The sequence below is a fragment of the Pararge aegeria genome, chromosome Z (genome assembly GCF_905163445.1).
Source record: "Pararge aegeria chromosome Z, ilParAegt1.1, whole genome shotgun sequence".
Classification (NCBI taxonomy): Eukaryota; Metazoa; Arthropoda; class Insecta; order Lepidoptera; family Nymphalidae; genus Pararge; species Pararge aegeria.
The window spans coordinates 12,928,334-12,940,341 of NC_053208.1; the positions used below are offsets into that span (position 1 = coordinate 12,928,334).

Sequence of the window (12,008 nt, forward strand, 5' to 3'; positions counted from 1 at the left end):
GATATTAGTAGTGAGCCCCCCAGGGTTATTTAGGCCTTAAAAATTCCTGAGTTCCCCTAAAAGAAAGCTACCAACAAATCAGTTCAATAGTTTATATGATAGATGGCTGTATGGCAGTGGCGTGCATAGAGGGTATGTACAGGGTTTGCAGATGATATTACATGAATAAAATCTCCAGTACGAGTAATAATTACTTAAGGGAAGGCTTTTAATAACTCTTACAATGTCTATCCTTAAGTTATTTATAACTCGGGCAGGAGATATTCTTCATTTTATATCATTTGCATACCCTGTGCATACCCTCTATGCACGCCACTGCTGTATGGTATGCTAGATGCAAGTTTTGAAGTTATAAGTTGAAGTCCTATATGCTGCTGTCCTAATTTTACCATATTTAGTCATCCCTCTGTTTTTCTTCTTCAATCAGGCCTGTAACTGCATTTTATTGATAATAAGAATTTTTTATTGATTATTAACTTAATTACTAACCTAAATTCAAATTTTGGTTACTCTAACCTCGAAAACATAGGAATTTCATATAAATTTTCAACCCCGTTTTTACCCCTTTAAGAGGGTGATTTCTCAAAATAGTTTCTTAGCTGACATCTACGTACTAAAAAGAATCTATCTTTTTAATTTCAAGTTTGTAGGCTTTATACTTCCTGAGATTTTGTGATTAGTCAGTGATTCATATTATATGCATTAGCAAGAATTACAGAATTTGAATAAGACAGGAATGGACGGAAACTGGTACCTTTAATAATCATTCAAAACTCAATTGAAACTTTGCACCTACACAGTAGACATGGTTACAGTCGCCACTTTCCAGGGATGTTACTCATTTGAAATTTTCCATTATTTCTTGTTCTTCAATCTTTTTTCTGAGGTTGCTTATTTATACTAGCAACAGTTTAAACTTAAAAACATCATCCAAAATAAATTTATAGAAAATCAGTTTTTTCTTCTACATTTAAACTAATAATTTTGCACATTCTCTGGAGTTTCTTAGAAAATCTGACAAATCCTAGGTCAGAAGACGGCATTCCTTCCGGTTCTTATCAAAAGATAAATTAGCAAGATCACATTCACCTCAGAAATGTTGGCAATGGTCCCCGCTCTACTCATACCAAGTATGTTACGCTAAAAAAAAATTAAGAAATTCAAAAGTAGCACACTTTTAAATTTGTTAAGTACTTTTAGGAAAGAATAATTCAATTTTACGTACAGGCAATATTGTCTTCAGTTTGTCAGATCAGTGGAATGTTGTTAAGCTGAAACTAGGATACCATTGATTTCTCGGGAACTTGATGATAAAAAATTTATTCAAAACTGAAATTTAAAAACCTAGGCTATAAATTTTCGGACACGTAGGACACGTTTAGCTAAAATGAGACTCTATTTTAACATAGAGATGAAAATGACATGCTAATATATTATTATGATAGACAAAATCAACAATCTAAAGTTATCTACTTATGTTGCTTGCTTAAATCCCTTTTGATAAAAAATTGAATAACGATAGCCCTTGACTGACGCAGTCAAAGGGCTAATCTCTTAGGGGAATGGCATCGGTCTCTACTTGACAAAGTACTGTAACGTAGTCACTTAGCGGCACGTTTTTGTCGGTAGGATGGTAACTAGCCACGGCCGAAGCGTCCTCGACCAGTTAAAATCACTGTGCGAACCCCTGAGCCAGGGAGGTTTTCGAATTCTTCTTTCATATTTACATAAATTTCTATCTACTGTATTGCAGATTTATTGCTTTAGCATTTTATTTTTAACGTAATCTGAAAAAAAATGCAGTTAAAAAGGATATTTAAACCAATTTAAGAATCATTTAATTAAGTTCTTTTATATTATAACTCAACTAACTTTTTCATTTTAATGTATGGATACCAAACATTTGCATTAATATGTTGACCGAACTAATAGCTCTTCATTTACCATGGGAATTGTATATTAATAATTGATCTTGGATCTTTCTTAATACTTGTGCTAATAGACCTATCTACGAATACCAAGATTGTTGCTACTATACTAAAGAGTTTTCAATTAGTTAAATGTTCTAGCGCATTCTATTTATACTGCAAATCAATAAATGCAAGTTCGACACAGTTGTAAGAAGAAAATAGAAGACATCTTTTGATTTATAGCTGAAGTATGAGACTTTAAATTAAGAAGAGTCACCTTTCGAAACTTCGGATGAAGTTAAATTATAGTGGTAGTTTATCACCTCTGTCAAACTTTATGTAAGAAGTATTATTAGGGAAACTGCAGTAATTTCAAAATGATATTATAGATAACTAGCGTACCCTGCCCGCTTCGCCGGGCTATATTTTGCTTTATTTTATTTAAACAATAAACTTACAAAATTTTTAATTTAAGTCTCATAATATATCTCTTCTATTCTCTTCTCGAGCGGGTGAAGATCATTATCTACACCCATGTACACCCAACAATAGAATTTCATCATAGTAAATAAAAGCTGTATTTGACAGTTTGATAGTTCAAAAATAGGAGTGCTCCGATCGTCACCAAATTTTACAGGATTACTCGCTAGGTCAATCCGGAGATTCCCTGAAAGTTTCATTGAAATCGGTCCAGCCGTTTCGGAGCCTATACGGAACATACCCACACACTTTATCTTTTATATATATATAGATATACAATGCAATGAGTCAGATTTTTAAAAACTATGGGTTAGTTATACTTTCTTTAAAAATCTGGAGGTTTACTACCTATCACCTTAAACAGTATTACTTTAATATTGCCCAAGTCATGTTTGCGAATTGTGATCCTTGTTTCGGATGTAATATAAACATAACAGTAATTTTAAAATAGTACAGCTTTAAGCTATGGTAGTAAGGCACCTGCACTTAATGAGATGTAAATATTTCAAAATCATGTAATAGACTACACTTCCATTTTATTAATACACTTATACAGTAAATATATAATATTTTGCCTTTCTATTTTACTCGTAATATTTTGTTATTCCCAACAATAGGTCGCCTCGTGTAATAATATTCCACGAAATATTTTTTGTTAGGCTCCACACTATTCGTTATCAGCATTTCCTATTATCTGATTTTCCTAGCGTTATAATACGTAGAAATTTCATCACATATATCAATGCATAAAGCAAAAATGGATTTTGAATTTCACGCTTGATATACCATTAGTATATTGGTCACATATTATAAGTATTTAAAGCTTGAAGACTTATTAGATTAGGCGAAGATCAATTATTTTGTTTGGTTGGACTACTAACTCGTTACAGAAGCGGTGATAGCCTAGTAGTTAGTGTTTCAGCCTCGCTTTCGGAGGGACCGAGTTTTCCGAGTTCGATCCCTGGCACACAAGCAATTAAAATATTATTTGTGTGAACTCTAACAATTCGCATTTTGCCAGCGTGGTAGGCTGCGACCTAAAATCTGAGAGCTGACTCGTGCTCTGTAGTGGGCCAGTAGTGGGTTGATGATTATGATATATGTCTAATAGGCTATATTCATAATTATAGTATCAACCAGACATACCTACATCTAAATTATACATGAGCAGGGTAATGTCGAATAAATACTGCAATTTTCTTTCAAAGCAATCAGTCCTCGTAGGATTCCATCACTTATGCAATTTTTAATCAGTCTAAATAGTAGGAAGTTGTTGGAGCGACGCCAAGATAAATTTCATTTTCGATAATAATATATTTTATATGTTACTGAAGAATAAATAAATAAATATACTACGACAATACAAACATCGCCAACTAGCTCCTAAGTAAGCGTACGTTGTGTTATGGGTACTAAGATGACTGATGAATATTTTTATGATTAATATACATAAATACTTTTAACGTACATATAAACACCCAGACACTGAAAGACGTTCATGTTCACACGAAAATTTTCCAGTTGTGGGGAATCGAACCCACGGCCTTGGATTCAGAGAGCAGGGTCGCTGCCCACTGCGCCAATCGGCCATCGAGAAAAAATTATTATAATAATTTAATTTGTATATATTTATTCTGTATTAATAGAATTAACTTTTTATTTTACGCATCATTAGAAATGTGTGGCAATTATAAGTATGTATATAGGTATATCAGCCCCGGATGCGCACGGGTAAATAAATTAAAAAAAAAAAATGTTTTTTAATATAAAAAACTGCTTTTTGTCACTTAAATATAAAATTTAGACTGCTGCTGCTGACTTTTATATAAGCATCATCAAGCTGTATAACTTTTCTCCTGGTATCAATCATACAGCTTTCATCCGTAAAGCAGCGTTTGTAATGAAGGTGGTCGTTCGCCCGTTTTTTCCGACTTAATATGCAAATACGACTACTTAAGAAAATTCTTTTCATTTTTCGAGTTAATATACTAGATGTGCCCTGCGGCATCGCCCGCGTAATTTTGGGAGGCAGCGTACTGCTACATAGTTAACACAAACATTTTTTTATCTTACGTAATATTTTTTTTTCAATGAAATGTATACTATATTATTTCTAATACCTCCAAGAATATGTATAAAAAGTTTCATGAATATAGTATTAGTAGTTTTCGCGTGAAAGCGTAACAAATAATCTTACATTCACATTTATAATATTAGTAGGGATTATTAGGGATATGACACTCACAAGTAATGTAGTTTTCTTGTATCAAAAGAATTTTAAAAACGGTTCAGCAGGGGTAGCACGGGCGGGAGATAAAAATTATATCCCCCGATTATATCCTATGACAAGGAATATAATTAGCGTGCCCAGCTGCTAAATCACTGGAACATGGAATAGGAGAAGTTTACCCCCGTTTATTAATACATATATGTTTTTTGGATATTATTTCTACTTGTGCGCCAGTGCTCTGAGAGTTGATAAAGCTGCGGGAGAAGATAAATTTATATCCTTTCCACGTGGAGATAATTGTCTCCTGCCCATGCTAGCCGTGCAGTAGATTCAGACATTACTTACTACAACCCCACAATCTGTACCTACCACTTTCAATATCAGGTACATTACTTAAGGAATTGAGAATAAGTATTTACTTATTTGAAACATCCATCGCAATAACAATAGGTATGAATGAGTATGATTTTAAATTTGAAAATGAAGTTATTACACGTGTTCAATGTTGATGTTTATCCAGGTAATACGTAAGCACATCCTGTAGGGCTAACATGTGCGACTATGTATAAAATTAGACCTATGATACAAGACGAAAACTTAGTAGAATTAATTATCTCGTTGCGTTTGGAACCGTGGCCATTGAAACCTTAACATAGCACTAAATTCGATTACGAACCGAAATGATTCTTCATTAAGGGATTGCAAATTTTTACGAGACAAACTCTATAGAATATCAGGACCCTGACATTAGACAATTACATTGATATCTGAATAATACCTTCTTTTATTTACCAGATGGACCGCGCAAATCGGAAATATATTCTTACACAAGGTCCACTCGCTTTTACCGTTGGTCATTTCTGGCTGATGGTCTGGGAGCAAAATAGCCGGGCAATTTTAATGCTCAACAAGATAATCGAAAAGAACGAAAAGAAATGCCACTGGTACTGGCCACACGGCATCGGGGAAGACGAAAAGTTCGTTCTCAGCGACGTGAAACTGACCATAGAGCAGATTAGCGAAGAGGATTGCAGCTACTATACTACGCGTGTTTTTAGGTGAGTTATGAATCTATCATTTTAAATATCTCATATAACTTGTTGTTGGAGGAATTTCCCATTTCAAACCATCTTTCTGCTTGATAAAATATTATGGCTACCCTGGTCAAAAAACCTATTTACGCCACTACTCGACTCGACACTACGTGTTCGAATACAGTTTGAATTCTTTACGATCTTGATAGATATTTTTAGGTCAAAAATTGTTGGGCGTACTGGAATGGAAATCTAGGGTTGTAGAATGCGAATCCAGCTAATGAACTGGATTGTTTGCTGGACGCATCAATACTTTTTTGAAATAATACTACGTGAAGGAAAATTGTATTTACATAATTCCAGTGTTAAAACCAGTGTTTATTACTTCCTTTTTTTTTTAATTAACTTTGGTAACTTGCACTATGCAAGCTACATGTGTGCCTTTCAGTGCCGAACATAGGGAACAAACAAAAATACGAATAAAGAAACTAACAGACACACTTTCGCATTAATAATATTAGTATTACATATCGTGACACACTTTTAACCACAATTTGTAAAGTGGTGATAAAATTTACGCCACAAAATGCACTTCGTGTGCAGTTCAGATTTCAATGTCGTAGAGCATCACGCCCCAGGTTACAGCGAGTGAATGCATTAGGTACATAATAATGTGCACGGTGGGAGGTTTCCCGGAAGATGTTTATTGAATCCATCTCACCCTACAATTACGATGCCCGAGTATTTGCAATGATGCTATCTATGCTCAAATAACCCGTGGGTGTGTATTATATTGAAACAGGTAAAAGTCCATACGTATAGGATAAAGTATTATTTGTTTTTGTCCACTTCTAATTTTTGATAGGTACATTTTCCCATACTAACTTTCATCCTGTTGTTCAACACAATGTGCCAACCAATTTCTTCATATCGCAAGTCCGCGTTTTTACTTCGTTTTGGTTTATCTGTAGTTAATTCTGACTTTGTACGAAGGAACGGCAAGTAGCGTTGGGTTCAATAGTCTTAAACCTTAAAAGATTTTTCAAATACTATTGGTATTTCTAGATAATAGCGCGCCAAAAAAAAATTTTTAGCTTTAATATCAGCATAGATTTTAATAAAATACAGCTGCCGGTATTCTACTGCTCGCAAAACACAAAGGTATAAATGATTGTTTTGAAACATTTACTGTGCCTTTTGGTGCCGACAGTTCGGGATACAGTAGACACCAGTAGAATACACTAGTCTTCTCTTTCCGTGGGGGTGGTACGAGGCGACTCAGGGAATATAACAGAGAACGGGCAGCAGCGTCCTCTATCTTTCGCGATCAGTAATGGGCAAACCCTCCCATTGGTAAAGGCTGTATTATATTAGTATTGATGATGATCACGGGAACGGGAATAAATATCAGACTGAGTCGTAGCGTAACGTAGCCGGGTACAACGAGTAAATGATACGTACATTTGGTTATTTACTTATACATTTTACATTTGGTTATATATATTAGTTGTTGAAATAATAATACGTGAAGGAAAGTTCCATTTACATAATTACAGTGTTAAAATCAGTGAATTAAATGAGCCGGTTTTTACTTCCTTTTTTTTTTAGTTAACTTTGGTAACTTGCACTATGCAAGCTATATGTGTGCCTTTCATCAAGATCGGCTCAGCTGTAGTGCCGAACATAGGTAACGAACAAAAATACGAATAAACAAACTAACAGACACACTTTCGCATTAATAATGTTAGTATTACATATCGTGACACACTTTTAACCACAATTTGTAATATATTAGTATTGATGATGATCACGGGAACGGGAATAAATATCAGACTGAGCCGTAGCGACACGTAGCCGGGTACAGGTAGTAAATGATACGTACATTTGATTATTAATTAGGTTTAAATTAAAATGTGAGATAGTGCTAGACAAAAGAACACTCAGATAAGTATAATATGTTGTGGGCTCCGCCGTAGTTCGCTTGTATGCAACCAACAATGTAAAATTATTTATCTAAGTACAAATATATATGAAAAATAAAGCTTTGTTGTCTGTAAAATAAAAATATTATAACTTGAAAGTAATTATTTATCTAAGTGTTATCTAATTATTTATCAAAAAAATAAAGGTTCTTTGCTTTAAAATAAAAATATCTTAACTTGAAGGTATAAAGCGCTCTCGACTAGAAATAAAAAAAGCCGTGGGCGAGTTGAATCGGCTTACGCAATATTATATTTCCACCCTGGAAAAATTGCTTTCCTTTGATAGAATATCTGAAGCGTGTAAGAGATATAAAATAAGTCCCGTTCAAATGGAAAATAACTGGGAAACCATGTTACCAATTCGTGATATTCTACAATAATATTGCTCACTAGTTGTTGCCGCGACTTCGTTCGCGTGGAAATTTTTATGTGCATATCTATATTATTCTGATTCCCTAAACTACCACTAGGTCAAAGAAAAGTGTGCATGTAGCTTTATGCTTAATAAAAACATTCAGTTCCGATCTGCCGTGCTAGCGTGATTGTTTAACAAACACCCATCTAAACGTTCGCATTTATATAGTTATCATTGCTGGACACTGCTGGACATTGGTCTTTTGTAGGGATTTCCACGTAGAGGGCCACATAGCTCGAAGAACCGTAGGGCGTGGGGATCCAAGGTGTTGGGCTGGTGACCCTGCACTGGAAAGTGCATTTATAATCATCATCATCATCATCATATCAACCCATTGCCGGTCCACTACAGGGAACGGGTCTCCTCGCACATTAGGAAGTTGTTATGGTCGAAGTCCGCCACGCTGGCTCATGCCTAATGGTGGACTCCAGACACTTTTGAGAACACTCTCAGGCATGCGGGTTTCCTTACGATGTTTTTCTTTACCATTGAAGCAAATTAAATCTTAATTGCTTAAAACGCACACAACTTAGAGAAGTTAGAGGTATGGAAAGTCGTGAGTGAGACGAAGTCCTACCAGCTGAGTTATCACCAAGGAGTTATGTATTACTGTACCTACTCCAGTTTAGTATTTTACTAACGACGTTTTTTGAGTATTTGTTTTTTTTTATAAAAAAAGAAGCTTTTATTACATTGATTTATTTATGTATGTGATCGCTCTTCTCCGAAACGGCTCTACCGAGTGTGTTGAATATCTTTTATGTATATTAGGTAGGTATGAGATTAGATCGTAAAGTATAGGAATTTATTTTCTATCTATTATTCAACTCATCATATTTATTATTTAACTAGCTGACCCGCGCAACTTCGTCTGCACCAAATCGTTTATTAGAGGTTTTAATATCTTAAAAAAACCTAGAACCTAATTGCAGCCTACTAGGTCCAGTTTTATTTCCAATCTATATTATTCGTGGCCGGGCGGCCCGCTGCATTTTTCTTGCTTTTTGCGTTTCTATACCCGTCGCAACTTCTAAGCGATATGTTCAATTTGAATAATTTAAAAATGAATTTGCAGGTATATAATCTAACTTAATATTTATATTATTTTATTTCGCATTTCTAATATTATTAGGATGGTACGCATGCATTCGATTGTTTTATATGCCTTGTGACTTGCTGTTATCTGTGAAGAGTTATGTCCTTTATCTCCGACAATATTTAACAGATCTCAATTAAAATTAATCAATACATGCTTGATAGTATACACTTTGTAATAAAAAAAATATTAAAATCGGTTCAAATTTAACGGAGCTATGAAGTAAAATTGATTACTTATTGTTTATCGGGATAAAAAGTATCCTATATGTTGACCCGGAATACCAGCTACAACTATGCCAAATTTTATTTCAATCCGTTCGGTAGTTTTCACTTGATGCCCGGACAGACAGACAGACAGACAGACAAAAATTAAATAAAAATATGTTTTGGACTCAGTATCGTTTATAAAGCATCCCCCGGTTAAAATTTTCTAAATATATTAAATGTACAGAAATCTTCCAATTACAGTTTTATTATAAGTATAGATAGATTGTTATTCTTAAGTGTCATACTTCGATTTCAAGGCGACTATAGCTTTCATAGCGCGTTTTACTCCCCGAAAATGAGACCCGTTAAATCAATTTAAAGCAATTCATCAAATTTTTCTCTATTTATAGAACGTGATCGTCAAACAGTACACAATATGTTGCTAAGTTAAGAGTGTAAATCAACTGATAGGAACGATGTTCCATTAAGCAAGTAAATCTCGATATATTGTTGTATTTAATGCCAGCAAGCATATTGCGGCGTTGCAAATTTTAAAAAGTATCATAGCTTGTAATACTTATCCGTGATAACTGAACTATGCATTTTTTTTAGCAATGCGACTGTTGCAGAGATGATGATATAAGTAATATTTATATTATACTAGCGTACCCAGCCCGCTTCGCCGGGCTAGATTTTGCTTTATTTTATTTAAACAATAAACTAACATCATTAAATTTTTATTTAAGTCTCATAATATATTAAATCATTTATTTCTCTCCGTATTCTCTTCTCGAGCGGTATATCATCATAGTAAATAAAAGCTGTATTTGACAGTTCAAAAATAGGAGTGCTCCGATCGTCACCAAACTTTACAGGATTACTCGACAGGTCAATTCGGAGATTCCCTGAAAGTTTCATTGAAATCGGTCCAGCCGTTTCGGAGCCTATACGGAACATACCCACACACTTTCTCTTTTTTATATATATATAGATAAATATAGATTGTATTATACTGCTATTGACTGCCAGCCATAATTTATTATGAATGCGAAAGAGTGTATTATGTTGCGTTGCTTGTTTATTTTTTATTTTGCTTATGTTATATATGCTCGTCCCAGCCGTTGCCTTGATATTGATGAGGATGGTTTGATAACGATGATCATCATTGTTACCTAACCATTACCGGTCCACTGCAGAGCACGGGTCTCCTCTTAGACTGACTGACGGTTAAAGGCCGTAGTTTACCACAGTGGCGTAGTGCGGATTGGTAGACTTCATGCGCCTTTTCGAGAAAAAAAGAGTTACTTAAACAATTGTTAAACCAATTATGATATAGGACAAACAAGAGTTCTATTCTAACTCTGTCTCTCTGATTTTGGATTTTAAAGCAAGTTTGCATGCACTATGCATTATGCAGTATAGGATTGATACAAAATACAATAGCTGATATATATTAGCTATAGGTATAGTAGTGTAGCCATTGTTATCATAAATATTCCGACGGAAGCATTTCAACAATTGCCTGTAATTTAATATTATTTTCATCTTCCAGTAAATGCTGTTATCGTGAGAATTAATTAATTTCCTATAATTTGTATTTATTTTTTTTGCATCTGGAATTACAGAGACAGTAAATGCGTTTGAAATGAGAGGGCGTGTGTGTTTGTATGTATATATTTTATCTGTTGAAAAGAAGAAAGAAATTGACCAACCATTTTATAATGTTTTTTGCATCGCAATTCAGATCACGTTGACAGAAATGTTTTACTTTTCAAAATGTGTCGCAATTGTGGATTGCTAAAGTTTCTAAATTTTCACGTGTTCATAACAACAATTGCGCCACTCTCTTTTAATTAAAACTTCGAGTAACTTTCATAACATAAAGAAAATCCAAGTTAAAAGGCTCGGGTCAATGTGTCGCAATTGTGGATTGCTAAAGTTTCTAAATTTTCACGTGTTCATAACAACAGTTGCGCCACTCTCTTTTAATTAAAACTTCGAGTAACTTTCATAACAAAGAAATTCCAAGTTAAAAGGCACGGGTCTACCCTTGTATGGTTTCTTGTTCAGGTAAGTTAACTGAACAAGAACAAATGAACAAGTACCAAAAGAAATCTTTATTGCAAAATCTTTCAAAGTTGTTACTCAGGTGAGTTTGAAAGATTTTGCAACTGTATTTTTTTATTTCATGACATGGCTTCTGTTATTTTTTTTTTTTTTATTATTCCCTATATCGAGATTGAAAAGAGGTGGTAGTACAGTGATTTATACCTTGGTTTTCCTTTTGGTGGAACCAAGTTCGATCCACGTCATGTCACGTGAAGCCTGAGAGTTTATACATTATGTTCGCAAAGGCGTGTAAAGATCAATCCGCATTTCGCCACCGCAGCTTGGTACGGAGGGCGCAGAGGATACCCGTGCCCTGTAGTGGGCCATTAATGGGTTTTTAATGCTTTGGCGATTAAAAAGTCAGCCCTACATGAGTCATTTCAATTAAATGTTCGCAATGTTGATTTTGTTATGTCGAGGATAGCTGGTGCGAGTGTATGCTTATTTTTTTGGCATTAGCGATATCTTTTTAATTCCCATTCCTAAGCAGATACTCCTCCGAATGGGATAACGGAATATACTGTTTAGAGCCACGCTTGCTTT

The 12,008-nt window shown here is 34.5% G+C and overlaps 1 protein-coding gene across 3 annotated transcripts in view; it reads left to right on the forward strand.

The window, feature by feature from the left end:
- LOC120635999 (tyrosine-protein phosphatase non-receptor type 61F-like) overlaps positions 1-12,008 on the forward strand; it is a 30,430-nt gene that overhangs the window by 1,833 nt on the left and 16,589 nt on the right. For all 3 annotated transcript variants that reach the window (XM_039907225.1, XM_039907223.1, XM_039907224.1), the window contains one exon: positions 5,416-5,678. In XM_039907225.1, coding sequence (XP_039763159.1) covers positions 5,416-5,678 — 263 coding nt within the window. The remainder of the gene's footprint in view (positions 1-5,415; positions 5,679-12,008) is intronic.